We start from the raw sequence: 21,544 nt of genomic DNA on the forward strand, positions 1-21,544 counted from the left end.
TTTTTTTTTAGTGCAGAAACCAATTAATGGGATGAACCATAAGTCTTTTATCGTGAAGTTTCACAGGTTAAATCACAAGACTTTCATGTGAACACAAAGCCAGGTGGGTAAGGGGCGTCCGCCACCCACCAGGTGTTTCCTCAGGCATGAGGAAGGAGGATCCCAAAATTACCTCACTGTTCCTCATGCTTGGTTAATATTCCTCAAAAGCAACAAAACAATTCTAATATCATAATATTCTAATAACCAATAACTTTTAAAACTTATGCATACACAACAGCTAATGACCAACTTAAATCCCAATTCCTTTCTATTTTACGTTAATTCTTTTCCTTTGCTTTTTATTTATTTATAGATAACCTTTTATAGTTATAATTTGAATTCACCTTTTAGTAACTGTTAGGTGAAACATTTAACTTTTGGAACACCTTTAACTCCCACTAGACAGCAAGTTTTAGGAGAAAGAAGTTCAGTATGAGCACAAGGGCTAGAAACTTAGCCTCAGTATTAATTAAAAATTAATTTGGACCCCAGCCACATTCATATAGACCCAAGGATTCTCTGGCTTGATGGCAAACAAAGCACTGCACTGGGCCGTGCCCCTCCCCCTTTAATCAACAGCCACCATCACCAAGCTAGGTGTTCCCACCCCCCTTCGGGAGAGGCCACACCATCTCTTTCAGTGGCTTTTTAATCCAGATGTTGGACAAGGTCCTGGGGACTTAGGCCATTAAGAACAATTGTGCTTTAGGTGCCCAGATTGACCGCATTCATAGCAGCTGATACCATCCCCCTTAGCAGGTTTATCCTTATCAGGCCTCTTTTGGGTGGCTGGAGCTTTGCCTTTGGTGGCAACTGCCAATAGGTCTGTTTACCTTTTCTCTGGCTGGTGCTCATTTTGGAGTTCTTCTCCCTTTTTTTCCTTAATGTTTCAGTTTCTAAGAACGTCAGAGACTTTCTATAATTGGGAGTTTGGTATTCATAGTCCTGAGTCAAGCCTCTGGGGTTTGGTACTTAGTATTCTATAGCATATCATCTTGTTTGCAAAGTAGTGAAATAAATTTTTAAAATGCCTCTGCATACAGAACTTTTGACCATTTTTCCCCCCTTAGGTCTACAAAGTGAATTTAATTGCCAGATAGTTTTGTTCTTTTCCAAATCTTATTATTTGCTAACTTGTAGTGAGTTCAAATTTGATTTTCAATAATGCATTTATTTATTTATTTTATTTATTTATTTTTGAGTAGGAGTCTCACTCTGTCGCCCAGACTGGAGTGCAGTGGCCGCTCCTGGCCACTGCAGCCTTGACCTGCTGGGCTCCAGCGATCCTTCCGCTTCAGCCTTCCAAGGAGCTGGAACTACAGGTGCACGCTACCATACCCGGCTAGTTTTTGATTTATTGTAGAGATGAGGTCTTGCCAAGTTGCCCAGGCGGGTCTCGAACCCGTGGACTCAGGCAATCCACTCACCTCAGCCTCCCAAGGAGTGGGATTACAGGCTGAGTCACCTAGCCCGGCTGCATTTATTATTATTAAACCATGTAATTTTAATTTGCTCCAATCATTCAAAATCTGTCCTATTGGAGTATCTGAGGACACAGACCACTACACACTCTCTTGGTCATGTTTCTTGAAAACCCAGAATTTGCTCTGAACACTTGCAATTTATTTCTCAAAGGAGAATTTCAAAACAAGCAAATAACTCAATAAAGCTATAAACAGCAATGCTAGGAATCCCTAGAACCCTGATGGCTTCTTCCAGGCTGAGTGTTCTCAACCTTCCTTGAAGCCACCTATTTTTTTTCTTTCTTTCTTTCTTTCTTTTTTTCTCCACGACTTTCCAATGATGTCTACAATATGGCCTGGTACAAAACCTTTTAGAGTGCACAGACCACGTAGATGTAAAATGATTTGTTCCTACTTATTCCTAATTATGAACAGGCAAAATAGTCAAAAATCCTCATTAATTACTAAACAGTAGACTTAGTCGAAGATGTGGACAATTAAATGAAAGTGATTAGGTATCACTCTATGCGCCACAGTGTGCCTAGTACTTGACCTGTCCCTTAGGTGAAGTATCCAGCTTACAAGGTGATTTAATCAGGTGGGAATGGCCAGTTCCCATGCCTTATTAAGTCCTGCAAAGTATTCAGCATTTAAAGCTTTACCAGTCTTGTAAGAGGTGTGCTGGTCAGGCATAGCCAAAAAGTAAGCATTAGTGTTATTTAGCATTACAATATAAAGTAGGGACTTAGCATACGTTACACGACTCTAAGAGACTTCACAACAGTTTTACAGGGACAAGCAGTTGATTATGATCTTAGGCAAGACCTAAACCTTTAGAAACAGACTTACTTTGAACTAAACCTGGCTTTTAGCATTTGAAAACAGGAACAGCCTATTCAGTGCCTTAGTTACCAGAGAAAGATTACAAAATTATTTTCTCCAAGGCTAGCATTAACTTGCACTGAGTTAGCAAAAACTAAGTAGCATATAAGAGACATTTCTATGTTTCTTTACAGGTGGATTAGAATGAGCTCCTTCAGAATTTATGAAGGAGAACACAGGCTAAGGAAGGGAGGGGGCGTGGTCCCCGGAAAGAATTTAAGATAACCGGTAACACTTCATATACACAGCAGGCAATTTTCCCACAACCTTAACAACAAAAGGCAGAAATTTTAGCAGTGCATAACATGTATGACATAAAAAGACATACAGAAACACACACCAATCAAGTTTTTAAAAGACCGCATGTCCCATCAAACAAAGCATAATAACTCAACCAGCTTTTTAGCAGATTCAAAATGACAGACACACATAAATAAAAGAATGAAGGGTATGGGAAACATCTGCTTTGCCCCCTCCAGTCATACTTTTCGCGAAGATATCTTAGACACCTCTTAGCAATTGGCAGGTTGGTACACCCCAACGCAGACGAATTTCATGTGGAGCCCTCCCGCCGTCCGTCTCACTCACACACAAGCACACAGCACATTCTTCAACTCTCTGTCCTAATCCTAGGAGTCTACAGGTTCATCTTCAGACAGTGTTTCCTTCCACTGCCTTTCAGCCCTTTCCTTCAAGCTGGAGATTACTAGCAGGCTCTGGGAGGTGATCAAGTTCCCCTTCTGCCATTCATTGGCAGGTCTGTGCAAAAGCCCTTATTCCTACCCTTTCTGTCAGGTGGTCGTCTTTATGCAGTTTCTCGCCTCTTGGGTTCCTGTTATGCTTTCGTGGTCTGAGCCTCAGTGTGCCAGGAGGGGCCTCCCTCCTACAGATCAAAAGGTCTGTTGCGAGCCCGGCGAGATTGCCCTTCCCGTTGCCCTGGAGGTTGCACCCTGATGACAAAGGAGGTGGAACACACCGTCTCCAAACTCTCCATTTCCTGGCCGATGCACCAGATATGTAGCGGGAAGACAGAGAGATCATGACACCAAGACTATTATAGGAAGTGGCACTTTATTATGCTGGCCAGCCCAGCGGGCTCGAGGAGTTAATGCTTCCAGGCGAGCCCCCCAGAACGGGAGAAGTGGGGTCTTATACCCTTGTTTAGGTAAGGGAGGGGGTCGTGTTGAGTGATTACATATTTCCTTTGGAATCTTACAAGGTTGTACTCAGCAAAATCAGATTTTTCAAAGAACAAATGTTTTCAGGAACTGCAGGGTTGTAAACCATCAACTTCAGAAGAGGGGTTTTGGATAAGTCTGTGAGTTGGTTACTCTTCTGCATTTCCATGAAATGGCCAGTCTCTGACCACTTGGCCTTTCTTAAACAAAACCTGCCTGGCGCCTGGCGGATCTTTAAAGCTTTCAGCTTGCCTTTCAAAAGGAAATACCTTTAACTGCTACCAACCCCCCTTTCTGCCACATCAATATCCTCTCAACTTTTTTTGCATTTTACTTAAACCTGATAAAGAATCAGCAAGTATTTTTTTTTCTTTTTTTTTCGAGTTGGAGTCTCACTCTGTCACCCAGACTGGAGTGCAGTGGCCGCTCCTGGCCACCGCAGCCTCGACTTGCTGGGCTCCAGCGATCCTTCCACCTCAGCCTTCCAAGTAGCCAGAATTATAGGCATGCGCTACCACGCCTGGCTGATTTTTTGATTTATTGTAGAGATGAGATCTCGCCTGCCCAGGCGGGTCTCGAACCCGCGGGCTCAGGCAATCCACTCACCTCAGCCTCCCAAAGGTGTGGGATTACAGGCTGAGCCACCGAGCCTGGCTAGCAAGTATTTTTTGAGTATTTATCTCTTCCCAGGAGTTCTACTAAACTCTGGGAACTAGAGGCAAATAAGAAATACAAACTTATTTTCTTTGTGGCTTTTACAATCCACAGAAAATAAATCATGTCCTTGGAGAAGAAAACTCAATACTACAAATACCTCAACTCTCACGTATTAATCTCTATATGTATTGAAAAATCTCAAAGTTGTGGGCGTGTGTTTTAATTGGACAAATTGATTATAAGGTTCATGAAGAAAAAAATTAGTGAATGTGGTCATGACAATATTTTTTTAAATAGGTGAAGGAAACCAGAGCATAGACTGACAAGGTCCTTATGTTTCTTGGCTCGTGTTCAAGGAACCAAGCCTATATTTCCTTTGTTTCCCCTGACCTTTGGTTGCTATTCCATGGACAGCAGAGCAGCCCACCATGCCTAGCCCGGAGGCTGTCTGTCTTAAGGGATTGCCTTGCTTTTAAATTAGCATAGACGTTAAGATAAGCATAGTTTAGACATGAACACATATCTTGCTTGCGTGGTTTTGCCCTCCCTTGTGTGATTTTTGCCCTATATAAGAGGCATGCGGTAAAAATAAATTTGCTCTCTCTCGCTCCTTTCTACCTGGGAGAGAGTCCTCCCAATCCTGCTGTTTCTCTATCTCTTTCTTTCTCATTCCCTTCCCCCACCTCAGGCCTTGCTCAGTGAAGGCTGGAACTCCACAAAAAGGAAAAGTAATGAAGACTCATCCTCTGAGATGCCAAAATGTTTTACATAATGCATTTACTTACTAATGAAAAATAATTTGAAGTCCAGAAATACCTGCATATTATTGAAATGTATTTGCTTTTATTCTTCAGGCTACTGGGTTCCCTTAAATGAGGTGCTATTTTCCTTTTTCCAATGTGTCAATGGGTTTCGGTGACTCGGGGCTCATGAAGTTCAGGCTATTGAGGGACTCTCTCAGACAGTGATGGAAATAAGAGGTGAATGATAAGTTCAGTGTTTCTCCTTCGGGCAATCAGAAAGATTTCTAGGCCAATTTTCAGGTTACTGTCAAATGAGAAAAAAGCTTTCTTCTCAAGAGAATAAAAAAACCATATCTCGATGTTAGACAGGTAGTGAGGTGAGAGAATTTTGGAGGGCTTGAGGATTCATTTTTATATACTTGATAAGTATATAAATAAGTATATATGTTTTATAGACTTGATAAGTATATAAGAGTGTATACTTGATTCATTTTTATATACTTGTTAAGATCTTTCCCAGAAAGATCTTGGACTTTGTTATCCACCCTTCTGAATGCCAATGTATATTTTTACCCATCAAGGAAGAAAGAAAGAAGAGGTGGACACCGATTGTCTAAAAGAGGCAGACTGGCCCACTGCTTTGGGAGTAACTTGATTGGCAGAGGCCCTGTAGACGTGGGTTGTGGTCAGGCAAGTGCTAACCTGAGTTATAGAGATGTGAACAGTGCACAGCAAAGCAGTTGAGTGGAGCCCCATCAGCATACAAACCCAGCAGGACCTCTATCTATAGGGTGGGCCTGAGGCGGGAATCAGGTCTGGAGAAAGAAGAATAAAACTCAGGATTTACCGAGCACTTTCCATGTGCCAAGCATGTGTCCCTGGAGGCCAGTGGGTAAGTGGATAAAATCTGAGAACCCCACTAAAAAAAAAACTCTGGTTGCTTGTGTCAAAGAATTGGGAAGTTATTGGTAAGCAGCTCAGGTAGGGCCAGATAATCCTGCCCTGGGGTACCAAGGCACCTCACAATATCCCCAGCTCCCTCACTAGTCTCTGAGTTCCTGGAGGGCAAGGATGGTGTCTATCAATTTTTAAATTTTTCATACGGTAGTCATTTGAAAATTGCTGTGTCAGTGTGAAGGCAGCTTCCAAAATGGCCTTCAGTGATGCTTGCCTCTCAGGATTTATTCCCTGGTATAGTCCCCTTCCATGTTGAATAAGATGGGCCCACGTCACCAGTGGGAAGTTGGGGATATGATGGACTGTGACCTCTACCATGCTCTTTCTGGGATTGCTTATGCTGGGAGAAGCCAGCTGCCGCTCTTGTACCCTATGGAGAAGTCCACCATTGAAATACTGAGCCCCTCCTGCCAACAACCAGCACCAACTTGCCAACCTTGTGGCATTATCATCCACATTTTATGCTTGAGGAAACTGAAGCTTGGAGAGGTGAACTAACTTGGCTAAGGTCACATCTTTAATAAATGACAGAGTAGATATTCAAATACAATTTATTTGATACCAAGCCCAGCATCTTTGCCATGGTGATTCACCATTTCTGTTTGGGGCCAGGAGGTACCTATATCTTCCCGGTGTGCCTTGTGAATGAGTCATCTTAGGGGTGGATCCTGAAGCCCCGCCCAAGTCTTCAATGACAGCCCCACCAACATCTCAACTGTAACCTCCTGAGAAAATTTGAGCCAGAACCACCTAGCTAAGCTGCTCCTGGATTACAGAAATTATCCAAGATAATAAATATTGCTTATTGTTATTGTTTTTTTTTTGTTTTTTTTTTGAGTTGGAGTCTCACTCTGTCGCCCAGACTGGAGTGCAGTGGCCGCTCCCGGCCACCGCAGCCTCGACCTGCTGGGCTCCGGTGATCCTTCCGCCTCAGCCTTCTGAGTAGCTGGAATTACAGGTATGCGCTACCACGCCCGGCTGATTTTTTGATTTATTGCAGAGATGAGGTCTCACTGCCCAGGCGGGTCTCGAACCCGCGGGCTCAGGCAATCCACTCACCTCAGCCTCCCAAAGGCGTGGGATTACAGGCCGAGCCACCAAGCTCGGCTTGCTTATTGTTTTAAGAGACTAAGTTTTGGAGTAATTTGTCATACAGCAATAGATAACTAATAGAGTCAGGAACAGCTTGGTGGTTGACGATTGCCCAATGCCAGACTGTTGAAGCTGAGGCATTTAATTATTCAACCAACATTTATCAAGTGCCTACTCTGTGCCAGGTACCAGGGGGCCGGAGATGAACATGGTACCCACGGGATAGGAACCACCTCCTTCCTGAGCAGGATGAAAGGGGGCTCAGTGTACTGAGGAAGTGCTTGGTTTAGCCTGAGGACCTGCTTTCAGGCCAAGGCTGGCAGCTGCCCCTGCACCTGTGCCCACTCTTATCTACCTGGCTTAGCCCCAATTCTGAGGGGTACAGTTGCTGGCAGTGGCAAATCTATGGCCTTGTATGAAGGTGAGATAAAACAGGCCCTGACACCTGCAACTCCTGCCTCCCACATGGCACTGACTCTGTCCCCAGCCACACCCCTCCCTCCCCTGCAACTCTAGTCTGTTTTTTCCCTAAGGAGTTAGGCTCTAGCAAAGTAGGTCACAATGTTCCTGGCACCCTACTCCCACAGCCCCTCCTGGGATGAGGAGAAGGGGACAGGAGTACAAGAGCCATGCCTCTCTGGAAGCAGCCATCTTCTCCCTTCCTGTCTTAGGTTGAGAAGGGAGAACAAAACTGAGGAGTGGGCAGCTGCCGCATCCCAAGGCTACTGCTGTCCTTCCTCTCCAGAGCTGTGGCAGCAAAAGCACAAGGGGCTCAGCAGGACATAATGAGCAGAGATTGCTGTGGACTGGATTCCTTCCAAGGCCCTGGCACTGGCTTGGAGTGCTGGGTTTGATACTGCAGGACTAAAATTGCATCCTTTAAATGAGCGCTCCAATATCTCAGCTCTACCTGCTGTATGCGATCCCGGCCTTGAGCCCTGGACCTGGGGACCCTGGTTCCCAGCACTGTGTCCTCCATGCTCCCCCTGGGCTTCCACATCCCCGGAGGAAAGGGACACAGCCTCAGCGCCCCACTAAGGTCTCCAGTGGTGAGCAATTCAGACATGGACTGGTGAAGGGGTGTTTTGCTGGGCAGGATGGGGTTGCTTGCTCTCGTGAATCTGGGATGGGAGGCGATAGGAACATGATGTCCTTGGGACCTGGGCTCATGAGGTGGCAGCTGTGCTGCTCTCACAGTGATAAAAGGGGTCTCCTCCTTACATAAGGCTGAGCCACGGGCTGAGCAAGGCGTCCAGTGTGGAGGCACCATGGGGAGGATGCTGCTTTGGGCCTGTGAGTCTCTTAAACTTTTTGCTCCTCATTCGCGGATCGTGGGACTGAACCTGGAAAAGGGAGGGAGGGCAGGCGGGCATCTATTCCAGAGAGGATTCTGCATGAGTCCTGCGCATGCTCAGGGCTCTGAGCAGAGGGACTTGAGCTCCAAGCCTGGGATAACCTGAGGCCCTGAGAGCAGCCACTGATCACTCCATGAGGCCCTTGGGGCCTTGATATCTCATAAGTGTTCTGGGTAGCAGCACATTCCTACTGGGAAGCCCATCTGAGGATTTCCTACTTTTTTGTGTTTGTTTTTTTCAGGCTTGGCTGTTCTCCTGCAAGTGCAATTAGGTAAGGAATCCCACAACCTCCTGCCCAGTCTTCCTAGGATCCAACTTCCTCTTTTTCTCCTTGCTTCATGTTCTACATTTCCTTCTCTTTCTGCACTTCCTTCTCCTTCCATGATGAGGGCTGGACTAGAACCCCAAGACTCCATCCTGTCTGCTTGATCCCAGAACATCAGACCTGGGAGGGAACGCACGAATCACGAACCTCAAACTCCTCACTTTAAAGGAGAGAAAACTAAGGCGCAGAGAGGTGAAGTGCCTTGTCCCTTACCACTCAGCTTCAGGACTTAAACCTATGTCCTGATGCTAAGTCTGGGGCCGTCTCTACTATGTATTACTCTCCCTCCTCTGTGTTTTGTCTTTTTTCCCCTCAAATGTCCTCACCTTTTTTCTCCCCTAATTCCTGGGCTTTCCTCTGTGGAGATGAGACATGGCTGAGGCCAAAAGAGGGGGACAGAGGAGGGGAGAGTGGGAAGCACATGAGCTTTGGGGTAAGACTTTCTGGAAATAGTAGGTGCACAATATGGAGAATAGATGGATTGATGAGTTGGTATTAATCTTAACCTTGAAGTCCTGAGCAAATCAGTTTTTCTGAGTCTCATCAAATAACAAGGATAATAAGGTTTCCCTCATAGGGTTGTTTTGAGAATTAAAATTTAAGCAAAACAATGCATGTAAAGCCCCTAAATAAAGCACCAGTCACCTCATATACCATCTACAGAAGGTAGCTACTTTATTGATCATGAACTTAGACAATTATGCTTTTGATGATGTGATGCATCGTACTCAAGGAACATAATTATCCTGACCACTTGTTTCTATTAAGGTAAACTAGTTTTACTTTAGGCATTGACTCTAACTGATTTTCAAAGCTTTTTGGTCCATGAACAATGCTTAGGTCTTACTCCAATTCTACTGAAAAAAGTGTCATGACTGTTTAGCAAGGTGTTACATAGACACAAGAAAGACATGTGACAGCATCTACTGGGCATATGTCATGCTAACTCTTAGATTACTCTTTCCTTGAAGAGAGCCTGACAGTGGGTCCTCGCACTGCAGTAACTGCTGTATTCTCCCCTCAGGCTCAGCCTATAAGTTGGTGTGCTACTTCACCAACTGGTCTCAGTATCGACCAGAGCCAGCCAAGTTCTTCCCTAAGAACGTGGACCCATGCCTGTGCACACACCTGGTATATGCCTTTGCCACCATGAATGACAACAAGATTGCTCCCTATGAATGGAATGATATTGATGTCCTGTATCCTCAGTTCCGAGCCCTGAAAGAACGGTCAGTCGAAAATGGGTCCTCAGAGAGTGGGACACAGGAGGGACAATGAAGAACCCAAGTTCAGTCTCCAATTCATTCTCAACTAGCATAAGATTCTGAGAGGCAGCATCTTTTGCATATAGCTTCTTCCTGGAAAGAGCATGCAGATTTCCGACTTATGGTAAAGTGTGATATAAATACTAATGTGGGCAGCCAGGGAGGAGCGCTTACCATGGAGATCTTAGGGCAGCTTACCCATTCCCTGGAGTTGGGAATGAGGGCCAGAAGAATCACCTTGTGCAATGTCTGCATCCTGCAGGTTCACAGGGATCCCCCTTAAATATGACTCTTTGTTTCTCTTTGTAGCAACGGAGACCTGGTCAACTTGCTAGCCATTGGCGGCTGGAACTTTGGCACTCAGAAGTAAGAGCTTTCCCATGGCTGGGGTGGGAATGATGATGCCAGAGAAGGAGATGTAGATGGATTATTCCACAGGGAAAAGAGGCTGGCCTCTGCAAAGGAGATGCTGATGTCTGGGTGGGACGGACTGGCTGCCGCAGATATGGAGAGATAACAGTGGTGCCGAGAGAGCCAAGTACTCAAAGGAATAAAGAGGATGACGTGTGGCAGGGAAGGGGGTTGGTGGTCTCATCAGCTGTGGTCTGCTGATGAGGTGGAAGAGCCCCAGGCTTTGCTGCTGGGGAGCAGTGAGAAAGGGTCGGCAGCCTCACAGGCATGTGGACTCTAGGTGGAAAAGGAGATGGTGCATTAGGCTTGAATTGCATGTAGAAAGTTGTTTAAGTTACATTTCAAATTGTGAAAGTTATGCATTCCCATAATTTGAAAAATCAGGTGGCACAAAATGATTTGACATAAAAGGTAACTCGGGCCTCTCTCCTCTTCCCTTTTCGATTTCTCGAGAGGCTGCAATGTGATGTTAGAATAAGGCGCAGTTGAGTTTTTAAAATTCTTACTGTAATAGCCAGTAAACTTTCTAACAGTTACCTATATGTTACCAAGTTAATTCTCACCTATGGTATTGGCCCAATACTTCTTCCGTCAAGTGTCTACTCCATCGATATAGCTTTTTTTTTTTGATCCTCAACTCACATAAATAAGAAAATCTTTGCAGCTTAATCCCACCAAAACTCCAAATAGCATTTTTATCCCTCTTTTAAAGTTACTTACTTTGTGCTAGTCAGTTTACTTTCACTTCTACTTTTTTTAAAAAAGAAACTTACTTTTAAATACTGACACTTAAAAAGAACCAGATTAAATTAGAAACATTAATCACAGCCTTACTATAACTAGGAACAAACACAAACACCGAGTGTTTAAATATGTGTTAATAGGCTATAAAATTGCTGACTATGGCAGAAAGACTAAATTCTAGAGAATAAAACACCTTCAAATACAGAGTTCAGAATAAACTTAATAGTACATCTTTAGGGGTCAAAAGTGCTTCGTTAAGTAATACAGATTGTAAGTCAGTCTAATCTTGGAAATAGTAAGAATACAAAACATCTTAGAATTAAAGAAAAACAATATCTGAAACACTTTTCCCTGAAGGATCCCACTAATGAATGTTCATGTACTTTTGATATTATAAATAAATAGAAAAATACCATTTAATAGATATATTGAAGAAAAACAATTTTTAATTAAAACACTTCTCCATTGTTTAACATTAACATTTTGAATTTCTTCATCATAACTGTAAAAATCCAGCAGGAGTTATTATAAAATACTTAACAAAAATTACTATTAGGCCAAGTGCAGTAGCTCACACCTGTAATTCCAGCACTTTGGGAGGCCAAGGCAGAAGGATGACTTGCACCCAGAAGTTCAAGATCAGCCTAGGTGACATAGCGAGACCTCATCTCTACAAAAAAAAAAAAAAAAAGGTCAAAAAGTTAGCCAAGTGTGGTGGCATGTGCCTGTAGTTCTAGCTACTTGAGAGACAGAGGAAAAAGAATCGCCTGAGCCCAAGAGTTTAAAGCTCTAGTGAGCCCTTCCAGCTCGGGTGACAGAGTGAGACCCCGACTTCAAAGCAAAATGCTATCAGAGATGGGGTGGGGAGGATTTCTGGGGTCTGCTAATGTTAATACAGACAAGCTCTCTGCCTAGATTCACCACCATGGTCTCCACGGCTGCCAACCGCAAGATTTTCATCTGTTCTGTCATTGACTTTCTTCGTCAACATGGATTTGATGGCATTGACCTGGACATTGAGTATCCAGGTTCCCGGGGAAGCCCACCTGAGGACAAGCAGCGATTTACCATCTTGATCAAGGTGGGGGAACACCAGCTCTACAACATCTTGTAGAGAAGCTTGTGCCTTAGTGGGTTTTCTGTAAGAGCTGCATTTCCTGTGAACAGCAAAGGGCACTGCCCTCAGACAGTGCCCTGGTTAAAGTGCTTGGGAGTTGCAAGCAATAGAAACAGACTATCTGGCTAGTGTAAGCCAAAAGGGAATTTAGTGGAATGATATAATATCTGAAAGAACACAAAGGAGAAATCCTTGGATTGGGAAGGAAGAATCATTCATTACATCATTCATTCATTCAGTATTTATTGAGCATCAACTGTGATCCAGGCACTGTACTTCACATCGTAGGTGGAGCAGTGAACAAGACAAACATGATCCTTGCTCTTGTGGGCCTTACAGTATATTGGAGGATACACACCAAAATAAAAGCATCAAATTGCAAATTGTGGTAGAAGCTATGATGGAAGCAAATAGGATGGTCAGGGAAGATTTTCCAAGGAAGGGATATCTAAACTGTGATATAAAGAATTAAAAAGAGCCAGCCACATACACAGTTGGAAGGGTGTTCTAAGGAAGTGGTAGCAGCATTAGCAAAAAGCTGGCGGCAAGAAGGAGCTCAGCACAGGTATACACACCTTGAAAGGCTAGAGCTTTAAAAGGGAGGGCCAGTGCTACCAGGAGTTCCTGGGTTATTTCTTTTGTACTGTCATTAAAAGTGACTCAGACTAGCTAATATTTGTATATCTTTGTTCCAAGTTATACTTTACCAAGACCTACCTCTGTATATTGGGGACCATTTCTAGAAGAGGACTTGCTATGAGCTGGAAAGCAGCCCAAGAGGTACTTAATTCAGGAAATAGATAATGAAGACAGCTACTCAAATCCACTCTTACTCTCTCTTCAGGAAATGCTAGAGGCCTTTGAAGAAGAGGCTAAAGAAACAGGAAACTCCAGGCTACTTATCACCGCAGCTGTATCTGCTGGCAAGGGGACCATTGATGCGGGATATGAAATTGCAGAGATTGGGAAGTAAGTGCGCTGGGTCTCTCAGGGGCCCCACATCTTAGAGCGAGGTTCCTAAACTCTTCAGTGGAGGTTATCCTAAGTAGTTAAGAAAATGCAATGTTGAGAAAATTGGCCAGAGGTTTGGGGAATTCATGGCTCTGGGATAAGGTGGTGGCCCCCCTTTAAGTAGTTATGGGGGTAAGCTTTGGGGAGAAGAGGAACAAGATTCAAGACTACAAAGAATCCTTATACTAACCATCTTCCTTAGCAGCTTCTTTTGAAAAAAGATGAAAAATCATGAAAGCTATTATTGACAAAGCAACGGAAGAGCTACTCACCTGATTCTCATGGCTCTAGAATCATGTGTTTCCGAGTCATTTGCTCTGACAATCCACATTTTCTAGCCTTCTGCTCTGGGCTTTTCCAGTTTCTGTCAAGGAGGTACAAGAGGCTTCCTGTCCAGTGGTGTGGTGGTGGTGGGTGTGTCACAGAAGATAACTTGCTCCCTAGAATACCCCCCAGGCAGACACATTGGTGGGGCCATACGGATATCTATTTGACATCATGTGATTCCCACGGCTAGCATTTCTTGCTCTTAAATTTTCTATCAAAAAATGCCCCCAGGAGTCTGTTGGCTTAAAATCCCTTGTTCCAGGCTTCTTGATTTCATCAACGTGATGACTTACGATTTCCACGGTGGCTGGGACACAACTACAGGCCACAACAGTCCCCTGCATGTAGGATCCAAGGACCAAGGCGACATACGTTATTTCAACTGTGTAAGAAAGAAAAATCTCAAACCTTAAGCAGAGGGAAGGAGGGGAGGGGATTGGGGAGAACCTCAGTTGTGTATGAAGGCTTTCTCTTTGGGGAGCAATTGCTAGCTAGACTTGGTTCATGAACCCCAACAAACACAGTTCACCAACAAACACTGGTGATGAAATAATGTCTGTTGCCTTCTTTAGGAATATGCCATGAAGTACTGGAGAGATAATGGGGTCCCAGCAGAGAAGCTCATCATGGGATTCCCTACCTACGGGAGAACCTTCCGGCTCACCAGTTCTGACACCTCAGTTGGTGCCCCAGCCTCTGGAGCAGGGTCAGCTGGTCCTTACACGCGTGAGGCTGGCTTCTGGGCTTACTATGAGGTGACTGGCATTGCTAATTCAGGCTTCAAGTGTACTGGGGAAAATTCTTTTACTATCCCTGCCAACCCTTTCTTAAGTCCTGTACCCTGGCTTCTCATTGCTCCAAGCGTAAGTGACTTGATGGCTGTGAAATGATTTCACTTAGGAAAAAAAGACAAAACACTTCAATCTAAATTTCCTTTTTGGACTTTGAAGCACATAGCATCATTCTTCTCACCACTCCAAAGCAATACTGAATTCTATTATACCCAAGTAAACAACTGGAGAAGGATTTCAGCAGTCTCACCCAGGTATAACAAACAATTTGATCTTCCTTTCAACTTGAATTGATTGTGCTTACTAGAATCCTGTGCTGAAAATTCTGAGACTTCTTGGGGAATGATAAACAGGGTTTGCCAAAGACTCAAGAGGGAAGAATGATCACAGCACACACAGTTATGCTTACCATCTTCCAAATAACCTTCAGATACAGAATTAGTTAGGGTTACACTTGTTTGTAGTCTGGTGTCATAGAAATTTGTCTTCCCTTTCTGAGATAAAATCACTTTCTCAAAATATGTGTGAGATTAATGTAGGTATCATAATGTCATCATTTCCATTCTCCTTATATTTCTTCCTATTTTTTTCCTCCTGTTTACGTCCTTTCTCCTCTAATCCATGACATACACCTGTGAAGTGCTTGACATTGCCTTCTTCCTTCCCGCCACAGATCTGCCCGTTCTTAAGTGGAGCCACGAGTGCCTGGATTGAAGACCAGAAAGTTCCATATGCTTACAAAGACACGGAGTGGATTGGTTATGACAACATTAAGAGCTATGAGTATAAGGTACGAGCACTGTTTTAAAAAATTACAGTCCTGGCTTCCAATCCTATGTCCATCGAAAGACCATTTTCCTAAAATCTGTGGTTTCAAGATTTTAAATAGGCCTAGAGAAAGGGTAACTCAACCTCAATACTACTTAACTTTTCTCCAAGACAGGAAAAATAATGGGATTAAATATAACTTAATATTTAATAATGCAATATATAATGTATAGCATAATACACTGGAATATACTAGAATATTCTAACATGATTAAAATTTCCCAATTTTTGTCCTGTAGGAGTCTCTATTAGTATATGAGGCTGTTTATAAAACTGGCCTAAGACCACCACCTTCAGTGACAGTTATAAAAATAACTCTTTACATTTTTACCTAAATGCTTTACTCTTATAGACCAAGAGTTTGTGACCATTATCTTACCAGATTCCACACACCCTAGTGAGGTAAATAACAGCCTCTCCATTTTACAGATGTATCAGCTGAGGATCACAGATACTGTGACTAGTTCAAGGTCACATGACTGAAAAAGAAAGACAGCAATTGAATATGTGATCTGGCTCAGAGTCTAGGTTCTTTCCACTGGACCAATCTGTCAGTTCATCTTTGCAGAATCCCAGTTAGGATAAAGATGTCTGACAAGGAGGAGGGAGGGAAGGGGTCTGATGGTGTAGTGGTTAATAATTTAAGCTCTAGAGTCAGATATACCTTGCTCTAAGTCCTCAGTCTGAGACTGGTTGAGTTCCCCGTATTGTGAAGATTGAGTACTGAATATAAAAATATAGTTTAGCCTACTACAAGTATTTAATACTAGTATTAAATAAATATCAGCTTTATGTTACTCCCCAAGAGTTTATTAAATAGGACAAGAAAACAAGAATATAGCAGAGTTAATCAGTTATGTCTTGAGTCCACAGGCATGTACCCTTTCTTAAAAGAAAAATCGGGGCCCTGCCCCACTTGTGTTTCACTAATATCATCTGTCACCCCATATGCAGCTGTCTGCTTGCTGCATAGGTGCCATTTGATTCTGACTGCCGTTTTTGTCCACAGGTTGACTTTCTCAAGGAGCACAAGTTTGGTGGGGCCATGGTTTGGGCCATTGATCTGGATGACTTCTCGGGCTCCTTCTGCAATGAGAACAAATACCCACTCATAAGCAAGCTGAGGTCACTCCTGGGCATATCCTCAGGTGCGTCATTACCAAGTCTAGCATGTTGTTCTAAAGAGGATGCAGAAAACTGAAAAAGAACAGCAAAGGCAGAGGGGCCAGAGTGCATGGAGGCAGCCTCAGAATTTCTAGAACTTCTAGTCTCATATCTGAGAAAAGGGACACAGTTACAGAAAGCGCATTTTTAGAATCTGCTTTTTAGTAAGGGGCCAGTGCTAAGTTCATTAGCTATCACGGGCAAAGGTTTAGATAGACTAGCTACCCTGGACATGGGCCTTGCTGCTTGGGAAAATTTAGGCCAGGAACTAGATATCCCAAAAGCCAGCCTGGCATACAGGCATACCTTGTTTCATTGCACTTTGCTGTATTGCATTTCGCAGATACTGTCTGTTTCACAAATTAAAGGCTTGAGGCAACCCTGCACTGAGCAAGTCTACCAACATTTTCCCAATAGCACGTGCTCACTTTGTGTGTCTGTGCCACATTTTGATAAATCTTACAATATTTCAAATGTTTTCATTATTATTATATCTGTTATGGTGATCTATGATCAGTGATCTTTGATGTTACCATTGTAATTGTTTGGGGTTGCCACAAACCAAGCTCATATAAGACAGTGAAAGTAATCGATAAATGTTGTATGTGTTCTGACCACTCCACCAACTGGCCATTCCCCTTATCTCTTTCCCTCTCCTTGGGCCTCCCTGTTTCTGAGACACAACGACATAAAAATTAGGCTGACTAATAACCCTACAATGGGCTCTAAGTGTTCAAGTGAAAGAAATATTTGCATGCTTCTCACCTTAAATATAGAGTTAGACATAGTTAAGCTTAGTGAGGAAGGCGTGGTAGGCCAAAAGATAGGCCCTTTGCACCAAACAGTTAGCCATGTTGTGAATGCAAAGGAAAAAGTTCTTGAAGGACATTTAAAGTGCTACTTCAGTGAACACACAAGAAAGCAAAACATAAACGTGCAAGGGCAAGCAGCAAGTCCTGATGAAGAAGCTGCAGCAAGTGATCCAGAAGATCCAGTTAAGATCATTGGTGAAAGTGGCTACATTAAATAACATATTTTCCATGTAGATAAAACAGCCTTCTGTTAAAAGAAGATGCCATCTGGGATTTTCAGGGCTAGAGAGGAAAAGTCAATGCCTGGCTTCAAAGTTTCAAAGGATGGGCTGGCTTTCTTGTTAGGAACTAATGCAGGTGATGATTTTGATTTGAAATCAATGCTCATTAACCAGTCTTGAGAATACTAGAGCCCTTAGGAGTGATGCTTAATCTACTCTGCCTGTGGTCTATAAATGAAACAACAAGGCGTGGATGACCAAACATCTGTTTATAGCATAGTTTACTGAATATTTTAAGCCCATGGTTGAGACCTATTGCTCAGAAAAAAAGAAAAAGATTTCTTTCAAAATATGACTGCTCATTGACAATATACTTGGTCACCTAAGAGCTCTGACGGAGAGGTGTAAGGAGATTAACTTTGTTTCTATAACTACTAACACAACATCCATTCTGTAGCCCACGGATCAAGGAGTAATTTTAACTTTCCAGTCTTATTATTTAAGAAATACATTTTGTAAGGCTATAACTGTCATATAGTGACTCCGCTGATGGATCTGGGGCAAAGTAATTGAAAACCGTTTGGAAAGGCTCCACCATTCTGATGCCATTAAAAACATTCGTGATTTATGGCATGAAGTAAAAATATCAACATTAATAGGAGTCTGGAGGAAGTTGAATTCAACCCTTAGAGATGACTTTGAGGGGTTCAAGACTTCAGTGGAGGAAGCAATTTCAGTGGCAGCAATAGCAAGAGAACTAGAATTAGAAGTGGAGCCCGAAGATGGGACTGGATTGCTGCAATCTCATGATAAAACTTGAATGGGTAAGGCGTCGCTTCTTATGGATGAGTAAGAAGGTGATTTCTGGAAATGAAACCTACTCATGGTGAAGATGCCATTAACACTGTTGAAATGACAACCAAGGATTTAGAATATTACATAAACTTGGTTGATACAGCAGCAGCAGGGTTTGAGAAGATTTTTTTTTTTTGAGTCGGAGTCTCACTCTGTCGCCCAGACTGGAGTGCTGTGGCCGTTCCCGGCCACCGCAGCCTTGAGCTGCTGGGCTCCAGTGATCCTTCCGCCTCAGCCTTCCGAGTAGCTGGAACTACAGGCGCATGCTACCATGCCCGGCTGATTTTTGATTTATTGTAGAGATGAGGTCTCGCCAAGTTGCCCAGGTGAGTCTCGAACCCGTGGGCTCAGGCAATCCACTCACCTCGGCCTCCCAAAGCGCAGGATTACAGGCTGAGCCACCGAGCCCGGCCAGGGTTTGAGAAGATTGACTTTAATTTCCAAAGTTCCAGTGTGGGTAAAATGCTATCAAACAGCATCACATGCTGCAGATAAATCTTTCATGAAAGGAAGAATCAGTAGATGCAGCAGACTTCATTGTTGTCTTGCCTTAAGAAATTGCCACAGCCACCCCAGCCTTCAGCAGCCACCACTCTCATCAGCCAGCAGACATCAGTATCGGGGCAAAATTCTCCACCAGCAAAAAGTTTATGACTCACTCACTGAAGACTCAGATGACTGTTAGCAGTTTTTAAAATTTTATTTAGTAATAAAATATTTTTAATTTAAGGTATGTACACTGGTTTTCAGACATAATCACATAGGCATAGGCACACTTAACAGACTACAGCAAGTGTAAAACTAACTTTTATATGCACTGGGAAACCAAAAAATTCGTGCGACCTGCTTTATTGTGATATTCGCTTTATTGCAATGGTCTGTAACTCAACCTACAATATCTCTTAGCTATGCCTGTATGTACTGACATTTATCTCTAAGCTAGACGACTTCCCTCTCGCTGCACCATTTCCTAACTTAGACACACAGATTGTCATCTGGGTGCTGGTAGAGAGGACCAGAGGAATGTCATAAGGAAGAGAAGGAATGAAGACTCCAGTGGTTGATTGGTCTCAGCAGTATGGAGAAAGCCCCACCCTTCACGTGGCTCTGTATGTTCTTAGGATTAAGCATCCCAGGGGCAGGTTGCAGAGTGGGGTAGGAGAGTGGAAGACATAGTGGTTCCTTAGGTCTCTAAGGAAATTCATAGAATCATTGATTTCTAGAACTGCAAGAGCCTGGAAAAAAGATTACAAAATGACTTGCTCAAACAGCCAGTGAGTAAGAAGCAGACTATGATAGTGATTGAGCACCTGCTACCAGTAAAATGAAATATAAAACTTCTGAACCACTGGAGGGAGAGAAAAGAAGTGAACAATGTTGAAAGGAAACAAGTAAAAATAAAGCATAACCAGATAATAAAAATCCAAACATATTACAGATGGCAGAAGTGTTGACAGATAAATCTTCCCTACTAAAAACCAAATATGAATGAATCCCTCAAAATAATGTGCTTTCCTATCACTGTGGGGCTGGGTTCATTTTCTCTCTAGGGGAACTAGAGTGGAAGCCCAGGGCTGACATCCTGTGAGGACTCCGGTGGCGTTTGTTTTCTACCTCCCTGCTCTGGACATCTGTCCCCTTGCAGCTTTCTTCTCAGAAGTCACTTGGAACCCTCATAGGGCTCAAGTTCTTTGAGAACAGAACTGAGATGGGAGAATGTCTGGAGCTTGTTGTTTCTATGGACAAAAACAGGCTATGGTGATGCTCTTTTTGTTCTTTTAGAATGTACTCCACCAGCCACCAACCCCTGGTATAACCGGCCAGTGACCCCCAGAAATGAAGGCTTCTGTGCCAATATTGGCGGAGGCAGTGGTGGAGGAGGCGGCGGTGACGGGGGAAGCGGTGGAGAAGGCGGCGGTGACGGTGGCAGTGGAGGAGATGGAGGTTTCTGTACTGGGAAAGCAGATGGCATCTATAGTGATCCTGAAGACATCACCAAGTTCTACCAGTGCGTGCAAGGCCAGACCTTCCACCTCCATTGTGCCCAAGGTCTGATCTTTGACCAGAACTGCAAGTGTTGCAATTGGCCTTAAAAGTGTTGGTAAAATCCTGGATTCTCTTGTGCTGCATGTCAAACTACATCCATCCATATATTATATCCATATGCCATCCATATATTATATCCATATATCTGTCACATTGGACGCCCTGCCCTACTGAATCAGATTCTGATAGGTTTTACTCTATTAAAACCGAAAATCCTGTAAACCCCTCAAACCAAGTCCAGATTTTAAATAAATAGGGCACAGCATGTGTTATTCTTTGTGTTTATTTGTGCTGGTTTTAGAAAAGAGAATACTCTTCCCTGGGAAAAGCTCTGAACGTATGTTAAAGATGCTCTATCACCCCTGTCAATATCCTTCAAAGGAGGAGCCTAGACCTTGAATCAGAAAAAATAGCCAATGCTAAATTATCACCTCAGAGGCTGAGCACAGAGGAAATCCCAGCACTCTCAGAAGGATTGCCTGAGCCCAGGAGTTCGAAACGAGCCAGGGCAGCATAGCAAGACCTCTCATCTCTACAGAAAATTTTTAAAAATTAGCTCGGTGTGGTGACTTGCACCTGTAGTCCCAGCTACTTGGGGCGGTGGGGTGAGGTGGGGAGCTGAAGTGGACTGATAGCCTGAGCCTCGGAGTTTGAGGCTGCAGTGAGTGAGTTGTGATCGTGCCATTGCACTCCAGCCTGGGCAGCAGAATGAGCATCTGACGTAAAAAAAAAAATTTTACCTCAATGAAAACCTGCCCAAGTGTGGATGCAAAAAAGAAAAGGGAAGGTGTAGGGGGAGGGATGATAAGAGTTAATTCTGACTTATCTCAAGCCATAGACACTGCTTGACAAGATAATAGAATTCATTAAATCATGAGATTAAAAGAAGCCTGAGGCATCTCTATCATTATCTTAGTGTTCCAATGTGATTTCCCATAAAGACTCTTGTTTTTCCTCACTATTTTTTTTTTTTCAACTTGGCCTCCACAATATCGCCATATCCTGTTTCTCTTCCTCTGCTCTGGTCCTTGATTCTTGATTCTCTGTATTCTTTAGAAGCTCATTGTCCTCTACATAACCACACTAACTAGGAAGTGAAGGAAGGCAGGGGTGTGTGTGTGTGTGTGTGTGTGTGTGTGTGTGTGTGTGTGTGTGTGTGTATGTATGTATGTGAGAGAGAGAGAGCTAGCTAACTAGGAAGTAAAGAAGAGTAGGTGTGTGTGTGTGTGAGAGAGAGAGTGTGTGTGTCTATGTGAGA

General features: G+C 43.4%; 1 protein-coding gene across 1 annotated transcript; it reads left to right on the plus strand.

The window, feature by feature from the left end:
* The first annotated feature begins 7,897 nt into the window (after nt 1–7,897).
* LOC103271473 (acidic mammalian chitinase-like) lies at nt 7,898–20,685 on the plus strand. The gene is made up of 12 exons (XM_021717992.1): nt 7,898–8,063; nt 8,578–8,640; nt 9,719–9,923; nt 10,269–10,325; nt 12,030–12,195; nt 13,076–13,200; nt 13,832–13,955; nt 14,142–14,324; nt 15,034–15,150; nt 16,198–16,336; nt 20,023–20,112; nt 20,588–20,685. Exons 1-12 carry the CDS (start codon nt 7,898–7,900, stop codon nt 20,683–20,685), a joined length of 1,533 nt encoding a protein of 510 aa, XP_021573667.1.
* The last annotated feature ends 859 nt before the right edge of the window (nt 20,686–21,544 follow it).

Source organism: Carlito syrichta, unplaced genomic scaffold (genome assembly GCF_000164805.1).
Source record: "Carlito syrichta isolate Samal-C Ts95f unplaced genomic scaffold, Tarsius_syrichta-2.0.1 Scaffold311678, whole genome shotgun sequence".
Taxonomy (NCBI): domain Eukaryota; kingdom Metazoa; phylum Chordata; class Mammalia; order Primates; family Tarsiidae; genus Carlito; species Carlito syrichta.